This window comes from Engystomops pustulosus, unplaced genomic scaffold (genome assembly GCF_040894005.1).
Source record: "Engystomops pustulosus unplaced genomic scaffold, aEngPut4.maternal MAT_SCAFFOLD_93, whole genome shotgun sequence".
Lineage (NCBI taxonomy): Eukaryota > Metazoa > Chordata > Amphibia > Anura > Leptodactylidae > Engystomops > Engystomops pustulosus.
Window position 1 is genome coordinate 54,782 of NW_027284979.1, and position 26,555 is coordinate 81,336.

The window sequence follows — 26,555 nt, forward strand, 5'->3', positions numbered from 1 at the left end:
AGGGATGGTCATGGAGATATCAGATATCTGCCTGTACATGGGGGGAGGACGTATCTCCAGGGGCTTCATGTATTCATGTAGAGGGACAGTCATGGAGCTATCAGATATCTGCCTGTACATGGGGAGGACGTATCTCCAGGGGCTTCATGTAGAGGGACGGTCATGGAGATATCAGATATCTGCCTGTACATGGGGGGAGGACGTATCTCCAGGGGCTTCATGTATTCATGTAGAGGGACGGTCATGGAGATATCAGATATCTGCCTGTACATGGGGGAGGACGTATCTCCAGGGGCTTCATGTATTCATGTAGAGGGACGGTCATGGAGATATCAGATATCTGCCTGTACATGGGGGAGGACGTATCTCCAGGGGCTTCATGTTTTCATGTAGAGGGACAGTCATGGAGATAACAGATATCTGCCTGTACATGGGGGGGGGGGGGGACGTATCTCCAGGGGCTTCATGTAGAGGGGTGTTCATGGAGATATCAGATATCTGCCTGTACATGGGGGGAGGACGTATCTCCAGGGGCTTAATGTATTCATGTAGAGGGACAGTCATGGAGATATCAGATATCTGCCTGTACATTGTGGGAGGACGTATCTCCAGGGGCTTCATGTATTCATGTAGAGGGATGGTCATGGAGATATCAGATATCTGCCTGTACATGGGGGGAGGACGTATCTCCAGGGGCTTCATGTATTCATGTAGAGGGACAGTCATGGAGATATCAGATATCTGCCTGTACATGGGGAGGACGTATCTCCAGGGGCTTCATGTAGAGGGACGGTCATGGAGATATCAGATATCTGCCTGTACATGGGGGGAGGACGTATCTCCAGGGGCTTCATGTATTCATGTAGAGGGACGGTCATGGTGATATCAGATATCTGCCTGTACATGGGGGGAGGACGTATCTCCAGGGGCTTCATGTATTCATGTAGAGGGACGGTCATGGTGATATCAGATATCTGCCTGTACATGGGGGGAGGACGTATCTCCAGGGGCTTCATGTATTCATGTAGAGGGACAGTCATGGAGATATCAGATATCTGCCTGTACATGGGGGGAGGACGTATCTACAGGGGCTTCATGTATTCATGTAGAGGGACGGTCATGGAGATATCAGATATCTGCCTGTACATGGGGGGAGGATGTATCTCCAGGGGCTTCATGTATTCATGTAGAGGGACGGTCATGGAGATATCAGATATCTGCCTGTACATGGGGGAGGACGTATCTCCAGGGGCTTCATGTATTCATGTAGAGGGACGGTCATGGTGATATCAGATATCTGCCTGTACATGGAGGAGGACGTATCTCCAGGGGCTTCATGTATTCATGTAGAGGGACGGTCATGGAGATATCAGATATCTGCCTGTACATGGGGGGGAGGATGTATCTCCAGGGGCTTCATGTATTCATGTAGAGGGATGGTCATGGAGATATCAGATATCTGCCTGTACATGGGGGGAGGATGTATCTCCAGGGGCTTCATGTATTCATGTAGAGGGAGGGTCATGGAGATATCAGATATCTGCCTGTACATGGGGCGAGGATGTATCTCCAGGGGCTTCATGTATTCATGTAGAGGGACAGTCATGGAGATATCAGATATCTGCCTGTACATGGGGGGAGGACGTATCTCCAGGGGCTTCATGTATTCATGTAGAGGGACAGTCATGGAGATATCAGATATCAGCCTGTACATGGGGGGGACGTATCTCCAGGGGCTTCATGTAGAGGGACAGTCATGGAGATATCAGATATCTGCCTGTACATGGGGGGAGGACGTATCTCCAGGGGCTTCATGTATTCATGTAGAGGGACGGTCATGGAGATATAAGATATCTCCCTGTACATGGGGGGAGGACGTATCTCCAGGGGCTTCATGTAGTCATGTAGAGGGACAGTCATGGAGATATCAGATATCTGCCTGTACATGGGGGGAGGATGTATCTCCAGGGGCTTCATGTATTCCTGTAGAGGGACGGTCATGGAGATATCAGATATCTGCCTGTACATGGGGGAGGACGTATCTCCAGGGGCTTCATGTAGAGGGACGGTCATGGAGATATCAGATATCTGCCTGTACATGGGGGGGGACGTATCTCCAGGGGCTTCATGTATTCATGTAGAGGAACAGTCATGGAGATATCAGATATCTGCCTGTACATGGGGGGGAGGACGTATCTCCAGGGGCTTCATGTATTCATGTAGAGGAACAGTCATGGAGATATCAGATATCTGCCTGTACATGGGGGGAGGATGTATCTCCAGGGGCTTCATGTATTCATGTAGAGGGACGGTCATGGAGATATCAGATATCTGCCTGTACATGGGAGGAGGACGTATCTCCAGGGGCTTCATGTAGAGGGACGGTCATGGAGATATCAGATATCTGCCTGTACATGGGGGAGGACGTATCTCCAGGGGCTTCATGTAGAGGGACAGTCATGGAGATATCAGATATCTGCCTGTACATGGGGGGAGGACGTATCTCCAGGGGCTTCATGTATTCATGTAGAGGGACAGTCATGGAGATATCAGATATCTGCCTGTAGATGGGGGAGGACGTATCTCCAGGGGCTTCATGTATTCATGTAAAAGGACGGTCATGGAGATATCAGATATCTGCCTGTACATGGGGGAGGACGTATCTCCAGGGGCTTCATGTAGAGGGACGGTCATGGAGATATCAGATATCTGCCTGTACATGGGGGGAGGACGTATCTCCAGGGGCTTCATGTAGAGGGACGGTCATGAAGATATCAGATATCTGCCTGTACATGGGGGGAGGACGTATCTCCAGGGGCTTCATGTATTCATGTAGAGGGACAGTCATGGAGATATCAGATATCTGCCTGTACATGGGGGGAGGACGTATCTCCAGGGGCTTCATGTATTCATGTAGAGGGACAGTCATGGAGATATCAGATATCTGCCTGTACAGGGGGGGAGGACGTATCTCCAGGGGCTTCATGTATTCATGTAGAGGGACAGTCATGGAGATATCAGATATCTGCCTGTACATGGAGGAGGACGTATCTCCAGGGGCTTCATGTAGAGGGACGGTCATGGAGATATCAGATATCTGCCTGTACATGGGGGGAGGACGTATCTCCAGGGGCTTCATGTAGAGGGATGTTCATGGAGATATCAGATATCTGCCTGTACATGGGGGGAGGACGTATCTCCAGGGGCTTCATGTATTCATGTATAGGGACGGTCATGGAGATATCAGATATCTGCCTGTACATGGGGTAGGATGTATCTCCAGGGGCTTCATGTATTCATGTAGAGGGATGGTCATGGAGATATCAGATATCTGCCTGTACATGGGGGGAGGACGTATCTCCAGGGGCTTCATGTAGAGGGACGGTCATGGAGATATCAGATATCTGCCTGTACATGGGGGAGGACGTATCTCCAGGGGCTTCATGTAGTCATGTAGAGGGACGGTCATGGAGATATCAGATATCTGCCTGTACATGGGGGAGGACGTATCTCCAGGGGCTTCATGTATTCAGGTAGAGGGACGGTCATGGAGATATCAGATATCTGCCTGTACATGGGGGGGGACGTATCTCCAGGGGCTTCTTGTAGAGGGACGGTCATAGAGATATCCGATATCTGCCTGTACATGGGGGAGGACGTATCTCCAGGGGCTTCATGTATTCATGTAGAGGGATGGTCATGGAGATATCAGATATCTGCCTGTACATGGGGGGAGGATGTATCTCCAGGGGCTTCATGTATTCATGTAGAGGGAGGGTCATGGAGATATCAGATATCTGCCTGTACATGGGGCGAGGATGTATCTCCAGGGGCTTCATGTATTCATGTAGAGGGACAGTCATGGAGATATCAGATATCTGCCTGTACATGGGGGAGGACGTATCTCCAGGGGCTTCATGTATTCATGTAGAGGGACAGTCATGGAGATATCAGATATCAGCCTGTACATGGGGGGGACGTATCTCCAGGGGCTTCATGTAGAGGGACAGTCATGGAGATATCAGATATCTGCCTGTACATGGGGGAGGACGTATCTCCAGGGGCTTCATGTAGAGGGACAGTCATGGAGATATCAGATATCTGCCTGTACATGGGAGGAGGACGTATCTCCAGGGGCTTCATGTAGAGGGACGGTCATGGAGATATCAGATATCTGCCTGTACATGGGAGGAGGACGTATCTCCAGGGGCTTCATGTAGAGGGACGGTCATGGAGATATCAGATATCTGCCTGTACATGGGGGAGGACGTATCTCCAGGGGCTTCATGTAGAGGGACAGTCATGGAGATATCAGATATCTGCCTGTACATGGGGGGAGGACGTATCTCCAGGGGCTTCATGTATTCATGTAGAGGGACAGTCATGGAGATATCAGATATCTGCCTGTAGATGGGGGAGGACGTATCTCCAGGGGCTTCATGTATTCATGTAAAAGGACGGTCATGGAGATATCAGATATCTGCCTGTACATGGGGGAGGACGTATCTCCAGGGGCTTCATGTAGAGGGACGGTCATGGAGATATCAGATATCTGCCTGTACATGGGGGGAGGACGTATCTCCAGGGGCTTCATGTAGAGGGACGGTCATGAAGATATCAGATATCTGCCTGTACATGGGGGGAGGACGTATCTCCAGGGGCTTCATGTATTCATGTAGAGGGACAGTCATGGAGATATCAGATATCTGCCTGTACATGGGGGGAGGACGTATCTCCAGGGGCTTCATGTATTCATGTAGAGGGACAGTCATGGAGATATCAGATATCTGCCTGTACAGGGGGGGAGGACGTATCTCCAGGGGCTTCATGTATTCATGTAGAGGGACAGTCATGGAGATATCAGATATCTGCCTGTACATGGAGGAGGACGTATCTCCAGGGGCTTCATGTAGAGGGACGGTCATGGAGATATCAGATATCTGCCTGTACATGGGGGGAGGACGTATCTCCAGGGGCTTCATGTAGAGGGATGTTCATGGAGATATCAGATATCTGCCTGTACATGGGGGGAGGACGTATCTCCAGGGGCTTCATGTATTCATGTATAGGGACGGTCATGGAGATATCAGATATCTGCCTGTACATGGGGTAGGATGTATCTCCAGGGGCTTCATGTATTCATGTAGAGGGATGGTCATGGAGATATCAGATATCTGCCTGTACATGGGGGGAGGACGTATCTCCAGGGGCTTCATGTAGAGGGACGGTCATGGAGATATCAGATATCTGCCTGTACATGGGGGAGGACGTATCTCCAGGGGCTTCATGTAGTCATGTAGAGGGACGGTCATGGAGATATCAGATATCTGCCTGTACATGGGGGAGGACGTATCTCCAGGGGCTTCATGTATTCAGGTAGAGGGACGGTCATGGAGATATCAGATATCTGCCTGTACATGGGGGGGGACGTATCTCCAGGGGCTTCTTGTAGAGGGACGGTCATAGAGATATCCGATATCTGCCTGTACATGGGGGAGGACGTATCTCCAGGGGCTTCATGTATTCATGTAGAGGGATGGTCATGGAGATATCAGATATCTGCCTGTACATGGGGGGAGGATGTATCTCCAGGGGCTTCATGTATTCATGTAGAGGGAGGGTCATGGAGATATCAGATATCTGCCTGTACATGGGGCGAGGATGTATCTCCAGGGGCTTCATGTATTCATGTAGAGGGACAGTCATGGAGATATCAGATATCTGCCTGTACATGGGGGAGGACGTATCTCCAGGGGCTTCATGTATTCATGTAGAGGGACAGTCATGGAGATATCAGATATCAGCCTGTACATGGGGGGGACGTATCTCCAGGGGCTTCATGTAGAGGGACAGTCATGGAGATATCAGATATCTGCCTGTACATGGGGGGAGGACGTATCTCCAGGGGCTTCATGTATTCATGTAGAGGGACGGTCATGGAGATATAAGATATCTCCCTGTACATGGGGGGAGGACGTATCTCCAGGGGCTTCATGTAGTCATGTAGAGGGACAGTCATGGAGATATCAGATATCTGCCTGTACATGGGGGGAGGATGTATCTCCAGGGGCTTCATGTATTCCTGTAGAGGGACGGTCATGGAGATATCAGATATCTGCCTGTACATGGGGGAGGACGTATCTCCAGGGGCTTCATGTAGAGGGACGGTCATGGAGATATCAGATATCTGCCTGTACATGGGGGGGGACGTATCTCCAGGGGCTTCATGTATTCATGTAGAGGAACAGTCATGGAGATATCAGATATCTGCCTGTACATGGGGGGGAGGACGTATCTCCAGGGGCTTCATGTATTCATGTAGAGGAACAGTCATGGAGATATCAGATATCTGCCTGTACATGGGGGGAGGATGTATCTCCAGGGGCTTCATGTATTCATGTAGAGGGACGGTCATGGAGATATCAGATATCTGCCTGTACATGGGAGGAGGACGTATCTCCAGGGGCTTCATGTAGAGGGACGGTCATGGAGATATCAGATATCTGCCTGTACATGGGGGAGGACGTATCTCCAGGGGCTTCATGTAGAGGGACAGTCATGGAGATATCAGATATCTGCCTGTACATGGGGGGAGGACGTATCTCCAGGGGCTTCATGTATTCATGTAGAGGGACAGTCATGGAGATATCAGATATCTGCCTGTAGATGGGGGAGGACGTATCTCCAGGGGCTTCATGTATTCATGTAAAAGGACGGTCATGGAGATATCAGATATCTGCCTGTACATGGGGGAGGACGTATCTCCAGGGGCTTCATGTAGAGGGACGGTCATGGAGATATCAGATATCTGCCTGTACATGGGGGGAGGACGTATCTCCAGGGGCTTCATGTAGAGGGACGGTCATGAAGATATCAGATATCTGCCTGTACATGGGGGGAGGACGTATCTCCAGGGGCTTCATGTATTCATGTAGAGGGACAGTCATGGAGATATCAGATATCTGCCTGTACATGGGGGGAGGACGTATCTCCAGGGGCTTCATGTATTCATGTAGAGGGACAGTCATGGAGATATCAGATATCTGCCTGTACAGGGGGGGAGGACGTATCTCCAGGGGCTTCATGTATTCATGTAGAGGGACAGTCATGGAGATATCAGATATCTGCCTGTACATGGAGGAGGACGTATCTCCAGGGGCTTCATGTAGAGGGACGGTCATGGAGATATCAGATATCTGCCTGTACATGGGGGGAGGACGTATCTCCAGGGGCTTCATGTAGAGGGATGTTCATGGAGATATCAGATATCTGCCTGTACATGGGGGGAGGACGTATCTCCAGGGGCTTCATGTATTCATGTATAGGGACGGTCATGGAGATATCAGATATCTGCCTGTACATGGGGTAGGATGTATCTCCAGGGGCTTCATGTATTCATGTAGAGGGATGGTCATGGAGATATCAGATATCTGCCTGTACATGGGGGGAGGACGTATCTCCAGGGGCTTCATGTAGAGGGACGGTCATGGAGATATCAGATATCTGCCTGTACATGGGGGAGGACGTATCTCCAGGGGCTTCATGTAGTCATGTAGAGGGACGGTCATGGAGATATCAGATATCTGCCTGTACATGGGGGAGGACGTATCTCCAGGGGCTTCATGTATTCAGGTAGAGGGACGGTCATGGAGATATCAGATATCTGCCTGTACATGGGGGGGGACGTATCTCCAGGGGCTTCTTGTAGAGGGACGGTCATAGAGATATCCGATATCTGCCTGTACATGGGGGAGGACGTATCTCCAGGGGCTTCATGTATTCAGGTAGAGGGACGGTCATGGAGATATCAGATATCTGCATGTACATGGCGGGGGGGGGGGACGTATCTCCAGGGGCTTCATGTATTCAGGTTGAGGGACGGTCATGAAGATATCAGATATCTGCCTGTACATGGGGGGAGGACGTATCTCCAGGGGCTTCATGTATTCCTGTAGAGGGACGGTCATGGAGATATCAGATATCTGCCTGTACATGGGGGGAGGACGTATCTCCAGGGACTTCATGTATTCAGGTAGAGAGACGGTCATGGAGATATCAGATATCTGCCTGTACATGGGGGGGGGGGGGACGTATCTCCAGGGGCTTCATGTAGAGGGACGGTCATGGAGATATCAGATATCTGCCTGTACATGGGGGGGGACGTATCTCCAGGGGCTTCATGTATTCATGTAGAGGGACGGTCATGGAGATATCAGATATCTGCCTGTACATGGGGGGAGGACGTATCTCCAGGGGCTTCATGTAGAGGGATGGTCATGGAGATATTAGATTTCTGCCTGTACATGGGGGGGGACGTATCTCCAGGGGCTTCATGTATTCCTGTAGAGGGACGGTCATGGAGATGGCAGAATGAATAAGGCCATCAGGTTCCAGTCTAGGTCCGGGACTCGCGCCTTTTGTCTGCACATTGTAATGCGAAAGTTTTCAGCCTGATTGAACTTTTCTTCCTTTTGTCACATTTCAAGCTTCAAACATGAAGATCTAAATTGAAATTTTTTGGTGAAAAACACTTCCAGAGCAGCCAATCCCATAGTGACATTTGAATACGCACGCGTTCTGACGGACCTGTCCATTTCGACGCATCCAAAACATCACATGTGAACCCACCCTCAATGATCCAATGTCGTCCTAATGACTGATGATGATGAATATAATCCCCCGGTGTGTAATCAGGCCTCAGTATAAATCCCCTGCCCTGTGATATCTCCGGGTTCTGCATCACGAAGGATCCACCAGGCAGAGGTCCGGGAACATCCCGAGGAGCCAAGTGCTGGTGCCATATTGTACTGGAAGGAGCATCAGACCCCGGAAATCTACCAGGACCCGGCCACCCCTCTAACCTTCATCTCACACCAGGAGAAGACTCATCAGAGATGAAGCCAAGACGCCCCTGATCCCTCTGGATGATCTGCAGAGACCTGGAGCCGAGGGTGGAGAGTCCGTCCGCAGGACAACAATCAGTCACTGCACAAATCTGCCCTTTATGGAAGAGGCAAGAAGAAGCAACCGGAGACACCAAACATCTGGGAGAAGGTTCTCTGCTCGGGGGAACCAAAATCCAACGGTATACAATACAGCTCATCCCCCTGAACACCCCATCCCCGCTGTCACACATGGCGAGGGGCACCGTCCCCGCTGTCACACATGGCGGGGGGCACCATCCCCGCTGTCACACATGGCGGGGGGCACCATCCCCGCTGTCACACATGGCGGGGGGCACCATCCCTGCTGTCACACATGGCGGGGGGCACCATCCCCGCTGTCACACATGGCGGGGGGCACCATCCCCGCTGTCACACATGGTGGGGGGCGGGGGGATAGAGCCAGATTCCAGATCATTCTGGAAGAAAACCTGTTGGAGTCGGGAGAAGACCTGAGACCGGACAGAGATTCATCTTCCAACAAGACAAAGATCCCAAACATAAAGCAGAATCTGCACTGGAAGGTTCCCAAATAACCGGATCCGGGTGTCAGAACGAGTCACATCCAATCCCAGACGCTTCATCCGACCTCCCGGAGCTCCGGCTGTTACCAAAGAAGAGCGGGAAGAATCTCAGCCTCTCCATGTGCAGAACTGATGGAGACCTGATCCCCCAATGCCTGCAGCTGTAATCACAGCCACTGGGGGCGCTACAGAGGATTAACTTAAAGGGGTTGTCCAAGACCGTACAAAAACAAACAAAAAAAACTTTGGTGGCTGGGAGGGGGCTACTTAAAAATGTAAACATGTACTTACCTCCGCGGTCCCTCCCAGCGTCCCCATGTAAACAAAGAGGGGCATGAAGGCTGTGATGTGTTCATGGTGGCCGGCTACACCTACCCATCCCTACTCATCCCTATTCCTAGTGCTGAATAATGCCGGACAGGTGGGCGTGGCCAGCCACTTGAGGAACGAACCGGAGAGATGGCAGCACAGGACGCTGGAACGGACTGCAGAGGTAAGTACATGTTTATTTTTTTTTAAAGGGGTTTCCCATGAAAGAAAAGTCTCATATATAATTCCCTGTGTGATGTTACACAATAAAAATCATTTTAACCCCTTACTTTACAGTGTTACTCAGGAGCTAAAACAGCAATAACACTATCACTCCTTAGGCTGCTCAGTGCAAAATCCCAGGGTGTGGGCGGGGCCTCTGTAAGCAGACACATTATGACCCATCTAGTTCTGGGAGCAGACAATGTGGTGTATATATAGAGAGAGAGATGAGACGCATCAGAAATGATGAGATCCATTAGATGTAATGACACTGCTACATCTCTGCTATTCCCCAGCACACAAGATCTGCTGTGCCTCCCCGGATTATCCACTTATCTGTGTGTAGTTTGTAGCTTCCCCTCTGGCAGATTCTGTCTCTCATTGGGCAGCAGTGAGTGGGCGTGGTGCAGGGTCGTATCCAGGGGCAGAGAGCGGGGTTATATCTGGGAGACGTTTGGTAATAACAGAATATTATATGTTCTTGTTCTTATCCTGACGACTTATAAGAAACTTCCCCCTCTAAGCCGCCGCCTCCCGCCACCAATGTTTTTGTTTGTTACAGTCTTGGACATCCCCTTTAAGGGGGGAATAATGTGACACCTTCACTTCTCAGTTTACTATTGTCCGATACATCTCGTCTCCACTTGTTGTTGATTCTTCACCAAGAAATGACAATTTTAGATCTTTATGTTTGAAGCCTGAAATGTGACAAAAGGAAGGACCGTTCCAGGGGTGAAGACTTCCGCACGGCTCTGTGTGCTCTGCGTGTGCTCTGCGTGTTCTGTGTATTTATATATTTCACTGCATTTTTGTTCTTTAAGTTCTTCTCTTTGTTTCTTTACATTTATCACAGTCGGCTCCACTCATCCACCCAATCACCTTCCTGCAGCCTCCGATGGTCCCGCAGGGGCAAACGCCACTGATAATGCCAATGCCAACCTAGTGAATGGTAGGTCACCCCGCAGCACTTTCAGTGCATCATGGGAAGGGGCTAGTGCATAGGAATAAATGGCCTCAGCCATAGGGGGCACAGGGGTAGCCAACAGGCCACAGTTATAGGTAGGGGGCACAGCCATATGGGGCACAGGGGTAGCCAACAGGACACAGCCATAGGGGGCACAGCGGTAGCCATCAGGAAACAGCCATAGGTAGGGGGCACAGAGGTAGCCATCAGGCCACAGCCATAGGGGGCACAGCGGTAGCCATCAGGACACAGCCATAGGTAGGGGGCACAGCGGTAGCCATCAGGCCACAGCCATAGGTAGGGGGCACAGCGGTAGCCATCAGGCCACAGCCATAGGTAGGGGGCACAGCGGTAGCCATCAGGCCACAGCCATATGGGGCACAGGGGTAGCCAACAGGACACAGCCATAGGGGGCACAGGGGTAGCCATCAGGAAACAGCCATAGGTAGGGGGCACAGAGGTAGCCATCAGGCCACAGCCATAGGGGGCACAGCGGTAGCCATCAGGACACAGCCATAGGTAGGGGGCACAGCGGTAGCCATCAGGCCACAGCCATAGGGGGCACAGCGGTAGCCATCAGGCCACAGCCATAGGGGGCACAGCGGTAGCCATCAGGCCACAGCCATAGGGGGCACAGCGGTAGCCATCAGGAAACAGCCATAGGTAGGGGGCACAGGGGTAGCCATCAGGACACAGCCATAGGTAGGGGGCACAGGGGTAGCCATCAGGACACAGCCATAGGGGGCACAGCAGTAGCCATCAGGCCACAGCCATAGGGGGCACAGCAGTAGCCATCAGGATACAGCTATAGGGGGCACAGCGGTAGCCATCAGGACACAGCCATAGGTAGGGGGCACAGGGGTAGCCATCAGGACACAGCCATAGGGGGCACAGCAGTAGCCATCAGGCCACAGCCATAGGGAACACAGCGGTAGCCATCAGGACACAGCTATAGGGGGCACAGCGGTAGCCATCAGGCCACAGCCATAGGTAGGGGGCACAGCGGTAGCCATCAGGACACAGCCATAGGGGGCACAGTGGTAGCCATCAGGCCACAGCCATAGGTAGGGGGCACAGTGGTAGCCATCAGGACACAGCTATAGGTAGGGGGCACAGCGGTAGCCATCAGGCCACAGCCATAGGTAGGGGGCACAGCGGTAGCCATCAGGACACAGCCATAGGGGGCACAGCGGTAGCCATCAGGCCACAGCCATAGGTAGGGGGCACAGCGGTAGCCATCAGGACACAGCTATAGGGGGCACAGCGGTAGCCATCAGGACACAGCTATAGGGGGCACAGCGGTAGCCATCAGGACACAGCTATAGGGGGCACAGCGGTAGCCATCAGGACACAGCTATAGGGGGCACAGCGGTAGCCATCAGGCCACAGCCATAGGCAGGGGGCACAGCGGTAGCCATCAGGACACAGCTATAGGTAGGGGGCACAGCAGTAGCCATCAGGACACAGCCATAGGTAGGGGGCACAGCGGTAGCCATCAGGCCACAGCCATAGGGGGCACAGCGGTAGTCATCAGGCCACAGCCATAGGTAGGGGGCACAGCGGTAGCCATCAGGACACAGCTATAGGGGGCACAGCGGTAGCCATCAGGACACAGCTATAGGGGGCACAGCGGTAGCCATCAGGACACAGCTATAGGGGGCACAGCGGTAGCCATCAGGCCACAGCCATAGGCAGGGGGCACAGCGGTAGCCATCAGGACACAGCTATAGGTAGGGGGCACAGCAGTAGCCATCAGGACACAGCCATAGGTAGGGGGCACAGCGGTAGCCATCAGGCCACAGCCATAGGTAGGGGGCACAGCGGTAGCCATCAGGACACAGCCATAGGTAGGGGGCACAGCGGTAGCCATCAGGACACAGCCATAGGTAGGGGGCACAGCGGTAGCCATCAGGACACAGCCATAGGTAGGGGGCACAGCGGTAGCCATCAGGACACAGCTATAGGGGGCACAGCGGTAGTCATCAGGCCACAGCCATAGGTAGGGGGCACAGCGGTAGCCATCAGGACACAGCTATAGGGGGCACAGCGGTAGCCATCAGGCCACACACATAGGTAGGGGGCACAGCGGTAGCCATCAGGCCACAGCCATAGGTAGGGGGCACAGCGGTAGCCATCAGGCCACAGCCATAGGTAGGGGGCACAGCGGTAGCCATCAGGCCACAGCCATAGGTAGGGGGGCACAGCGGTAGCCATCAGGCCACAGCCATAGGTAGGGGGGCACAGCGGTAGCCATCAGGCCACAGCCATAGGTAGGGGGGCACAGCGGTAGCCATCAGGCCACAGCCATAGGTAGGGGGGCACAGCGGTAGCCATCAGGCCACAGCCATAGGGGGCACAGCGGTAGCCATCAGGCCACAGCCATAGGGGGCACAGCGGTAGCCATCAGGCCACAGCCATAGGGGGCACAGCGGTAGCCATCAGGCCACAGCCATAGGTAGGGGGCACAGTGGTAGCCATCGGGCCACAGCCATAGGGGGCACAGCGGTAGCCATCAGGCCACAGCCATAGGTAGGGGGCACAGTGGTAGCCATCAGGCCACAGCCATAGGTAGGGGGCACAGCGGTAGCCATCAGGCCACAGCCATAGGTAGGGGGCACAGTGCATATACAGGTACATGCGCACTGCTTATACTGCAGACAATGCACATGTAGAATGAAATTCATGTATCTCTTAGCAGAGAAAATCCCGGCCCCTCACAAAGTTCTTGCTCAAATCTTAGTATATTGGCAGAAAAGCTCAGCAGCCGATGTGGTTCCAGGACCCAAACCTTTGTCAATCGCTAAAACACTGCAGATACATAAGAATAGATGGAAGATAAATGACGTAAGGAATCGAGGGATTTATACAAAGATAAATGTCATCCCACTGCCAACGCAGATAGACGTGGCAGCGGGTGAATATTAAGAATTGTCTTCAGTATTGACCAATGTCTCGTGTATAACACATGAGCTGCAAGTCAAAAACCTTGGGTGGAAGTTTCTCGGTCTTTCTCCTGAGTCTTCTCAGAGTCTCTTCTCTCCTGAGCTTCATGAGAAGCGCATGTCTGAGGCCTTCTGCCCAGACACACGGCCTACAACTAATGCTCCAAGAGTCTGCATGACCCCTCACCTCCAGCCTGACGCTGCCCAGACACACGGCCTACAACTAATGCTCCAAGAGTCTGCATGACCCCTCACCTCCTGCCTGACGCTGCCCAGACACACGGCCTACAACTAATGCTCCAAGAGTCTGCATGACCCCTCACCTCCTGCCTGACGCTGCCCAGACACACGGCCTACAACTAATGCTCCAAGAGTCTGCATGACCCCTCACCTCCTGCCTGACGCTGCCCAGACACACGGCCTACAACTAATGCTCCAAGAGTCTGCATGACCCCTCACCTCCTGCCTGACGCTGCCCAGACACACGGCCTACAACTAATGCTCCAAGAGTCTGCATGACCCCTCACCTCCTGCCTGATGCTGCCCAGACACACGGCCTACAACTAATGCTCCAAGAGTCTGCATGACCCCTCACCTCCAGCCTGACACTGCCCAGACACACGGCCTACAACTAATGCTCCAAGAGTCTGCATGACCCCTCACCTCCAGCCTGACGCTGCCCAGACACACGGCCTACAACTAATGCTCCAAGAGTCTGCATGACCCCTCACCTCCTGCCTGACGCTGCCCAGACACACGGCCTACAACTAATGCTCCAAGAGTCTGCATGACCCCTCACCTCCTGCCTGACGCTGCCCAGACACACGGCCTACAACTAATGCTCCAAGAGTCTGCATGACCCCTCACCTCCTGCCTGACGCTGCCCAGACACACGGCCTACAACTAATGCTCCAAGAGTCTGCATGACCCCTCACCTCCTGCCTGACGCTGCCCAGACACACGGCCTACAACTAATGCTCCAAGAGTCTGCATGACCCCTCACCTCCTGCCTGACGCTGCCCAGACACACGGCCTACAACTAATGCTCCAAGAGTCTGCATGACCCCTCACCTCCAGCCTGACACTGCCCAGACACACGGCCTACAACTAATGCTCCAAGAGTCTGCATGACCCCTCACCTCCAGCCTGACGCTGCCCAGACACACGGCCTACAACTAATGCTCCAAGAGTCTGCATGACCCCTCACCTCCTGCCTGACGCTGCCCAGACACACGGCCTACAACTAATGCTCCAAGAGTCTGCATGACCCCTCACCTCCTGCCTGATGCTGCCCAGACACACGGCCTACAACTAATGCTCCAAGAGTCTGCATGACCCCTCACCTCCTGCCTGACGCTGCCCAGACACACGGCCTACAACTAATGCTCCAAGAGTCTGCATGACCCCTCACCTCCAGCCTGACACTGCCCAGACACACGGCCTACAACTAATGCTCCAAGAGTCTGCATGACCCCTCACCTCCAGCCTGACGCTTCCCAGACACACGGCCTACAACTAATGCTCCAAGAGTCTGCATGACCCCTCACACCCAACCTGACGCTGCCCAGACACACGGCCTACAACTAATGCTCCAAGAGTCTGCATGACCCCTCACCTCCTGCCTGACACTGCCCAGACACACGACCTACAACTAATGCTCCAAGAGTCTGCATGACCCCTCACCTCCTGCCTGAAACTGCCCAGACACACGGCCTACAACTAAGGCTCCAAGAGTCTGCATGACCCCTCACACCCAGCCTGACACACGGCCTACAACTAAGGCTCCAAGAGTCTGCATGACCCCTCACCTCCTGCCTGACACTGCTAGACACACGGCCTACAACTAAGGCTCCAAGAGTCTGCATGACCCCTCACCTCCAGCCTGACACTGCCCAGACACATGGCCTACAACTAATGCTCCAAGAGTGTGCATGACCCCTCACACCCAGCCTGACGCTGCCCAGACACACGGCCTACAACTAAGGCTCCAAGAGTCTGCATGACCCCTCACCTCCTGCCTGACGCTGCCCAGACACACGGCCTACAACTAATGCTCCAAGAGTCTGCATGACCCCTCACCTCCTGCCTGACACTGCCCAGACACACGGCCTACAACTAATGCTCCAAGAGTCTGCATGACCCCTCACCTCCTGCCTGACGCTGCCCAGACACACGGCCTACAACTAATGCTCCAAGAGTCTGCATGACCCCTCACCTCCTGCCTGACGCTGCCCAGACACACGACCTACAACTAAGGCTCCAAGGGTCTGCATGACCCATCACCTTCAGTCTGACACTGCCCAGACACACAGCCTACAACTAAGGCTCCAAGAGTCTGCATGACCTCTCACCTCCTGCCTGACGCTGCCCAGACACACGGCCTACAACTAATGCTCCAAGAGTCTGCATGACCCCTCACCTCCAGCCTGACGCTGCCCAGACACACGGCCTACAACTAATGCTCCAAGAGTCTGCATGACCCCTCACCTCCAGCCTGACACTGCCCAGACACACGGCCTACAACTAATGCTCCAAGAGTCTGCATGACCCCTCACCTCCTGCCTGACGCTGCCCAGACACACGGCCTACAACTAATGCTCCAAGAGTCTGCATGACCCCTCACACCCAGCCTGACGCTGCCCAGACACATGGCCTACAACTAATGCTCCAAGAGTCTGCATGACCCCTCACCTCCAGCCTGACACTGGCAAGACACACGGCCTACAACTAATGCTCCAAGAGTCTGCATGACCCCTCACCTCTAGCCTGACGCTGCCCAGACACAAGCCCTACAACTAATGCTCCAAGAGTCTGCATGACCTTTCACCTCCGGCCTGACGCTGCCCAGACACACGACCTACAACTAATGCTCCAAGAGTCTGCATGACCCCTCACCTCCAGCCTGACACTGCCCAGACACACGGCCTACAACTAATGCTCCAAGAGTCTGCATGACCCCTCACACCCAGCCTGACGCTGCCCAGACACACGGCCTACAACTAATGCTCCAAGAGTCTGCATGACCCCTCACCTCCTGCCTGACGCTGCCCAGACACACGGCCTACAACTAATGCTCCAAGAGTCTGCATGACCCCTCACCTCCAGCCGGACCCTGGCAAGACACACGGCCTACAACTAATGCTCCAAGAGTCTGCATGACCCCTCACCTCCAGCCTGACGCTGCCCAGACACAAGGCCTACAACTAATGCTCCAAGAGTCTGCATGACCTCTCACCTCCTGCCTGACGCTGCCCAGACACACGGCCTACAACTAATGCTCCAAGAGTCTGCATGACCTCTTACACCCAGCCTGACGCTGCCCAGACACACGGCCTACAACTAATGCTCCAAGAGTCTGCATGACCCCTCACCTCCTGCCTGACACTGCCCAGACACACGGCCTACAACTAAGGCTCCAAGAGTCTGCATGACCCCTCACCTCCTGCCTGACGCTGCCCAGACACACGGCCTACAACTAATGCTCCAAGAGTCTGCATGACCCCTCACCTCCTGCCTGACGCTGCCCAGACACACGGCCTACAACTAATGCTCCAAGAGTCTGCATGACCCCTCACCTCCAGCCTGACACTGCCCAGACACACGGCCTACAACTAATGCTCCAAGAGTCTGCATGACCCCTCACCTCCAGCCTGACGCTTCCCAGACACACGGCCTACAACTAATGCTCCAAGAGTCTGCATGACCCCTCACACCCAACCTGACGCTGCCCAGACACACGGCCTACAACTAATGCTCCAAGAGTCTGCATGACCCCTCACCTCCTGCCTGACACTGCCCAGACACACGACCTACAACTAATGCTCCAAGAGTCTGCATGACCCCTCACCTCCTGCCTGAAACTGCCCAGACACACGGCCTACAACTAAGGCTCCAAGAGTCTGCATGACCCCTCACACCCAGCCTGACGCTGCCCAGACACACGACCTACAACTAATGCTCCAAGAGATTGCATGACCCCTCACCTCCTGCCTGACACTGCCCAGACACACGGCCTACAACTAATGCTCCAAGAGTCTGCATGACCCCTCACCTCCTGCCTGACACTGTCCAGACACACGGCCTACAACTAATGCTCCAAGAGTCTGCATGACCCTTCACCTCCAGCCTGACACTGCCCAGACACACGGCCTACAACTAATGCTCCAAGAGTCTGCATGACCCCTCACCTCCTGCCTGACACTGCCCAGACACACGGCCTACAACTAATGCTCCAAGAGTCTGCATGACCCCTCACCTCCTGCCTGACACTGCCCAGACACACGGCCTACAACTAAGGCTCCAAGAGTCTGCATGACCCCTCACACCCAGCCTGACACACGGCCTACAACTAAGGCTCCAAGAGTCTGCATGACCCCTCACCTCCTGCCTGACACTGCTAGACACACGGCCTACAACTAAGGCTCCAAGAGTCTGCATGACCCCTCACCTCCAGCCTGACACTGCCCAGACACATGGCCTACAACTAATGCTCCAAGAGTGTGCATGACCCCTCACACCCAGCCTGACGCTGCCCAGACACACGGCCTACAACTAAGGCTCCAAGAGTCTGCATGACCCCTCACCTCCTGCCTGACGCTGCCCAGACACACGGCCTACAACTAATGCTCCAAGAGTCTGCATGACCCCTCACCTCCTGCCTGACACTGCCCAGACACACGGCCTACAACTAATGCTCCAAGAGTCTGCATGACCCCTCACCTCCTGCCTGACGCTGCCCAGACACACGGCCTACAACTAATGCTCCAAGAGTCTGCATGACCCCTCACCTCCTGCCTGACGCTGCCCAGACACACGACCTACAACTAAGGCTCCAAGGGTCTGCATGACCCATCACCTTCAGTCTGACACTACCCAGACACACAGCCTACAACTAAGGCTCCAAGAGTCTGCATGACCTCTCACCTCCTGCCTGACGCTGCCCAGACACACGGCCTACAACTAATGCTCCAAGAGTCTGCATGACCCCTCACCTCCAGCCTGACGCTGCCCAGACACACGGCCTACAACTAATGCTCCAAGAGTCTGCATGACCCCTCACCTCCAGCCTGACACTGCCCAGACACACGGCCTACAACTAATGCTCCAAGAGTCTGCATGACCCCTCACCTCCTGCCTGACGCTGCCCAGACACACGGCCTACAACTAATGCTCCAAGAGTCTGCATGACCCCTCACACCCAGCCTGACGCTGCCCAGACACATGGCCTACAACTAATGCTCCAAGAGTCTGCATGACCCCTCACCTCCAGCCTGACACTGGCAAGACACACGGCCTACAACTAATGCTCCAAGAGTCTGCATGACCCCTCACCTCTAGCCTGACGCTGCCCAGACACAAGCCCTACAACTAATGCTCCAAGAGTCTGCATGACCTTTCACCTCCGGCCTGACGCTGCCCAGACACACGACCTACAACTAATGCTCCAAGAGTCTGCATGACCCCTCACCTCCAGCCTGACACTGCCCAGACACACGGCCTACAACTAATGCTCCAAGAGTCTGCATGACCCCTCACACCCAGCCTGACACTGCCCAGACACACGGCCTACAACTAATGCTCCAAGAGTCTGCATGACCCCTCACACCCAGCCTGACGCTGCCCAGACACACGGCCTACAACTAATGCTCCAAGAGTCTGCATGACCCCTCACCTCCTGCCTGACGCTGCCCAGACACACGGCCTACAACTAATGCTCCAAGAGTCTGCATGACCCCTCACCTCCAGCCGGACCCTGGCAAGACACACGGCCTACAACTAATGCTCCAAGAGTCTGCATGACCCCTCACCTCCAGCCTGACGCTGCCCAGACACAAGGCCTACAACTAATGCTCCAAGAGTCTGCATGACCTCTCACCTCCTGCCTGACGCTGCCCAGACACACGGCCTACAACTAATGCTCCAAGAGTCTGCATGACCTCTTACACCCAGCCTGACGCTGCCCAGACACACGGCCTACAACTAATGCTCCAAGAGTCTGCATGACCCCTCACCTCCTGCCTGACACTGCCCAGACACACGGCCTACAACTAAGGCTCCAAGAGTCTGCATGACCCCTCACCTCCAGCCTGACGCTGCCCAGACACATGGCCTACAACTAATGCTCCAAGAGTCTGCATGACCCCTCACACCCAGCCTGACGCTGCCCAGACACCGGGCCTACAACTAAGGCTCCAAGAGTCTGCATGACCCCTCATACCCAGCCTGACACTGCCCAGACACACGGCCTACAACTAATGCTCCAAGAGTCTGCATGACCCCTCACCTCCTGCCTGACGCTGCCCAGACACACGACCTACAACTAATGCTCCAAGAGTGTGCATGACCCCTCACCTCCTGCCTGACGCTGCCCAGACAGACGGCCTACAACTAATGCTCCAAGAGTCTGCATGACCTCTCACCTCCTGCCTGACACTGCCCAGACACACGGCCTACAACTAAGGCTCCAAGAGTCTGCATGACCCCTCACCTCCAGCCTGACACTGCCCAGACACACGGCCTACAACTAATGCTCCAAGAGTCTGCATGACCCCTCACTCCCAACCTGACGCTGCCCAGACACACGGCCTACAACTAATGCTCCAAGAGTCTGCATGACCCCTCACCTCCTGCCTGAAACTGCCCAGACACACGGCCTACAACTAATGCTCCAAGAGTCTGCATGACCCCTCACCTCCTGCCTGACACTGTCCAGACACACGGCCTACAACTAATGCTCCAAGAGTCTGCATGACCCTTCACCTCCAGCCTGACACTGCCCAGACACACGGCCTACAACTAATGCTCCAAGAGTCTGCATGACCCCTCACCTCCTGCCTGACACTGCCCAGACACACGGCCTACAACTAATGCTCCAAGAGTCTGCATGACCCCTCACCTCCTGCCTGACACTGCCCAGACACACGGCCTACAACTAAGGCTCCAAGAGTCTGCATGACCCCTCACACCCAGCCTGACACACGGCCTACAACTAAGGCTCCAAGAGTCTGCATGACCCCTCACCTCCTGCCTGACACTGCTAGACACACGGCCTACAACTAAGGCTCCAAGAGTCTGCATGACCCCTCACCTCCAGCCTGACACTGCCCAGACACATGGCCTACAACTAATGCTCCAAGAGTCTGCATGACCCCTCACACCCAGCCTGACGCTGCCCAGACACACGGCCTACAACTAAGGCTCCAAGAGTCTGCATGACCCCTCACCTCCTGCCTGACGCTGCCCAGACACACGGCCTACAACTAATGCTCCAAGAGTCTGCATGACCCCTCACCTCCTGCCTGACGCTGCCCAGACACACGACCTACAACTAAGGCTCCAAGGGTCTGCATGACCCATCACCTTCAGTCTGACACTGCCCAGACACACAGCCTACAACTAAGGCTCCAAGAGTCTGCATGACCTCTCACCTCCTGCCTGACGCTGCCCAGCCACACGGCCTACAACTAATGCTTCAAGAGTCTGCATGACCCCTCACCTCCAGCCTGACGCTGCCCAGACACACGGCCTACAACTAATGCTCCAAGAGTCTGCATGACCCCTCACCTCCGGCCTGACGCTGCCCAGACACACGGCCTACAACTAAGGCTCCAAAAGTCTGCATGACCCCTTACCTCCTGCCTGACACTGCCCAGACACACGGCCTACAACTAAGGCTCCAAGAGTCTGCATGACCCCTTACCTCCTGCCTGACACTGCCCAGACACACGGCCTACAACTAATGCTCCAAGAGTCTGCATGACCCCTCACCTCCTGCCTGACGCTGCCCAGACACACGGCCTACAACTAATGCTCCAAGAGTCTGCATGACCCCTCACCTCCAGCCTGACACTGCCCAGACACACGGCCTACAACTAATGCTCCAAGAGTCTGCATGACCCCTCACCTCCAGCCTGACGCTGCCCAGACACACGGCCTACAACTAATGCTCCAAGAGTCTGCATGACCCCTCACCTCCAGCCTGACGCTGCCCAGACACACGGCCTACAACTAATGCTCCAAGAGTCTGCATGACCCCTCACCTCCTGCCTGACGCTGCCCAGACACACGGCCTACAACTAATGCTCCAAGAGTCTGCATGACCCCTCACACCCAGCCTGACGCTGCCCAGACACACGGCCTACAACTAATGCTCCAAGAGTCTGCATGACCCCTCACCTCCTGCCTGACACTGCCCAGACACACGGCCTACAACTAAGGCTCCAAGAGTCTGCATGACCCCTCACCTCCAGCCTGACGCTGCCCAGACACATGGCCTACAACTAATGCTCCAAGAGTCTGCATGACCCCTCACACCCAGCCTGACGCTGCCCAGACACCGGGCCTACAACTAAGGCTCCAAGAGTCTGCATGACCCCTCACACCCAGCCTGACACTGCCCAGACACACGGCCTACAACTAATGCTCCAAGAGTCTGCATGACCCCTCACCTCCTGCCTGACGCTGCCCAGACACACGACCTACAACTAATGCTCCAAGAGTGTGCATGACCCCTCACCTCCTGCCTGACGCTGCCCAGACAGACGGCCTACAACTAATGCTCCAAGAGTCTGCATGACCTCTCACCTCCTGCCTGACACTGCCCAGACACACGGCCTACAACTAAGGCTCCAAGAGTCTGCATGACCCCTCACCTCCTGCCTGACACTGCCCAGACACACGGCCTACAACTAATGCTCCAAGAGTCTGCATGACCCCTCACACCCAGCCTGACGCTGCCCAGACACACGACCTACAACTAATGCTCCAAGAGATTGCATGACCCCTCACCTCCTGCCTGACACTGCCCAGACACACGGCCTACAACTAATGCTCCAAGAGTCTGCATGACCCCTCACCTCCTGCCTGACACTGTCCAGACACACGGCCTACAACTAATGCTCCAAGAGTCTGCATGACCCTTCACCTCCAGCCTGACACTGCCCAGACACACGGCCTACAACTAATGCTCCAAGAGTCTGCATGACCCCTCACCTCCTGCCTGACACTGCCCAGACACACGGCCTACAACTAAGGCTCCAAGAGTCTGCATGACCCCTCACACCCAGCCTGACACACGGCCTACAACTAAGGCTCCAAGAGTCTGCATGACCCCTCACCTCCTGCCTGACACTGCTAGACACACGGCCTACAACTAAGGCTCCACGAGTCTGCATGACCCCTCACCTCCAGCCTGACACTGCCCAGACACATGGCCTACAACTAATGCTCCAAGAGTGTGCATGACCCCTCACACCCAGCCTGACGCTGCCCAGACACACGGCCTACAACTAAGGCTCCAAGAGTCTGCATGACCCCTCACCTCCTGCCTGACGCTGCCCAGACACACGGCCTACAACTAATGCTCCAAGAGTCTGCATGACCCCTCACCTCCTGCCTGACACTGCCCAGACACACGGCCTACAACTAATGCTCCAAGAGTCTGCATGACCCCTCACCTCCTGCCTGACGCTGCCCAGACACACGGCCTACAACTAATGCTCCAAGAGTCTGCATGACCCCTCACCTCCTGCCTGACGCTGCCCAGACACACGACCTACAACTAAGGCTCCAAGGGTCTGCATGACCCATCACCTTCAGTCTGACACTGCCCAGACACACAGCCTACAACTAAGGCTCCAAGAGTCTGCATGACCTCTCACCTCCTGCCTGACGCTGCCCAGACACACGGCCTACAACTAATGCTCCAAGAGTCTGCATGACCCCTCACCTCCAGCCTGACGCTGCCCAGACACATGGCCTACAACTAATGCTCCAAGAGTCTGCATGACCCCTCACCTCCAGCCTGACACTGCCCAGACACACGGCCTACAACTAATGCTCCAAGAGTCTGCATGACCCCTCACCTCCTGCCTGACGCTGCCCAGACACACGGCCTACAACTAATGCTCCAAGAGTCTGCATGACCCCTCACACCCAGCCTGACGCTGCCCAGACACATGGCCTACAACTAATGCTCCAAGAGTCTGCATGACCCCTCACCTCCAGCCTGACACTGGCAAGACACACGGCCTACAACTAATGCTCCAAGAGTCTGCATGACCCCTCACCTCTAGCCTGACGCTGCCCAGACACAAGCCCTACAACTAATGCTCCAAGAGTCTGCATGACCCCTCACCTCCGGCCTGACGCTGCCCAGACACACGACCTACAACTAATGCTCCAAGAGTCTGCATGACCCCTCACCTCCAGCCTGACACTGCCCAGACACACGGCCTACAACTAATGCTCCAAGAGTCTGCATGACCCCTCACCTCCAGCCTGACACTGCCCAGACACACGGCCTACAACTAATGCTCCAAGAGTCTGCATGACCCCTCACACCCAGCCTGACGCTGCCCAGACACACGGCCTACAACTAATGCTCCAAGAGTCTGCATGACCCCTCACCTCCTGCCTGACGCTGCCCAGACACACGGCCTACAACTAATGCTCCAAGAGTCTGCATGACCCCTCACCTCCAGCCGGACCCTGGCAAGACACACGGCCTACAACTAATGCTCCAAGAGTCTGCATGACCCCCTCACCTCCAGCCTGACGCTGCCCAGACACAAGGCCTACAACTAATGCTCCAAGAGTCTGCATGACCCCTCACCTCCAGCTTGACACTGCCCAGACACACGGCCTACAACTAATGCTCCAAGAGTCTGCATGACCCCTCACACCCAGCCTGACGCTGCCCAGACACACGGCCTACAACTAATGCTCCAAGAGTCTGCATGACCCCTCACCTCCTGCCTGACGCTGCCCAGACACACGGCCTACAACTAATGCTCCAAGAGTCTGCATGACCCCTCACCTCCGGCCTGACGCTGCCCAGACACACGGCCTACAACTAATGCTCCAAGAGTCTGCATGACCCCTCACCTCCAGCCTGACGCTGCCCAGACACACGGCCTACAACTAATGCTCCAAGAGTCTGCATGACCCCTCACCTCCTGCCTGACGCTGCCCAGACAGACGGCCTACAACTAATGCTCCAAGAGTCTGCATGACCCCTCACCTCCGGCCTGACGCTGCCCAGACACACGACCTACAACTAATGCTCCAAGAGTCTGCATGACCCCTCACCTCCTGCCTGACACTGCCCAGACACACGGCCTACAACTAAGGCTCCAAGAGTCTGCATGACCCCTCACCTCCAGCCTGACACTGCCCAGACACACGACCTACAACTAATGCTCCAAGAGTCTGCATGACCCCTCACCTCCAGCCTGACACTGCCCAGACACACGGCCTACAACTAATGCTCCAAGAGTCTGCATGACCCCTCACCTCCGGCCTGACGCTTCCTGTACCAGATGAGAGAAACCTCTGTCCAACATCATCCAAGTAGCGACCTCCATTTGAATCATCATCTACTGTTGTTGCCTTTGCCAGGGAACTGTCCATGTTCTGGTTGACATCCCAGAGTGGTCCCTGCTTAAAGCTGCTACGATAAAGGGCGCCCCATTTACCACCAGGGTTCCTTACACCTTCATTGGGAGAACTATCATTCATCTCCCTTTTTTCCTGCAAATCCACTACTGAGATTTTCTGCACTGAATGAAGATTTGAGCAGCGTATATCCCCTCCACTGTAGAGGGACAGATGTGGCCTCTAGGATCAGGCTGTGGCCCGGTCTTCTCTATGTGTATTTATTCTGTGCTGTCTCTTGTGATCCCTATTTGTTCAGATGTTTCATGCTTTGTTCTCTGTTGTCTGTCAACCTTTCATCATGTAGGCAAAATGCAAGATGGGAATGTGGAGGTCATCCAAAATAAAGGTAATGCTGCTGCACAGCTGGAGCCGAGGTATAGCAATGCACACAATGAGCCCTAGCCCAGGGGATTACACTTTACCATGTAGGCCCATATGTCCAGTGAGAAGCCTGGTCCAAAAACCATCACAAAATGCCCCACATATAAGGGCATTGGCACCAAAAATCAATGCACAGCAGTGTTCAGCGGCTGCAGCTGGTATTGGAGCTCGTTGACCACTGGACATGATGTCACAGGCCTGGAAGGGCGACTGATGGGGGATCCAGAGGGTCTGGCCTCAGGATCCATCATATTGCTGATATATTCTAGGTAGGAGTCCATCACACACACTGGTGACGTGTCCTAGCCGAGTCCAGTGCTCCACCCATTATCCGATTATCCTGCAGCATTGGCTTAATGTGGTGGTGGACTCGACTCTCGTCTTATGGAGGATATAGATCAGGTGAGGTTCTGTAGACCACACATCTCCATTCACCATCTGCTTCTACCTCAACAGCCAAACAGCAAGATGGAGCCGCTGCCATGGAGATGCAGCCCTTAAAGAGCGCAGAGGGCGGAGAGGGTGAAGACAAGGACAAGAAGAAACCAAATCCACACAAAAAGGAGAAGTCTGTACTTCAGGGGAAGCTGACCAAGCTGGCAGTGCAGATTGGAAAAGCTGGTGAGCCGGAAGCCATGAGTGTTTTGTGTGAATGGTCACCAGTAAAGATGCTCTGATTGTGGAAGAGAATCCTTGTTGGTCGGCCTCTTCTGTATGGGGTGTGGGAATTAGGCCGCTGAACAAGAAGGTCTTGGACGTTATCTAATGACAGCCCCATCCTGGAAGTAGAGATATCTCCTCATGTGCCGGCCCCTCCATCCGTATGATAGAATAC

At 54.4% G+C, this 26,555-nt stretch overlaps 1 protein-coding gene across 1 annotated transcript in view; it reads left to right on the forward strand.

Moving 5' to 3' along the window:
- The window catches only part of ATP2B2 (ATPase plasma membrane Ca2+ transporting 2), a 110,692-nt gene that overhangs the window by 26,420 nt on the left and 57,717 nt on the right, over window positions 1–26,555 (forward strand). The window contains exons 6-8 of the mRNA XM_072131569.1: window positions 10,851–10,946; window positions 25,644–25,685; window positions 26,177–26,341. Of these exons, the coding sequence (XP_071987670.1) occupies window positions 10,851–10,946; window positions 25,644–25,685; window positions 26,177–26,341 (303 nt within the window). The remainder of the gene's footprint in view (window positions 1–10,850; window positions 10,947–25,643; window positions 25,686–26,176; window positions 26,342–26,555) is intronic.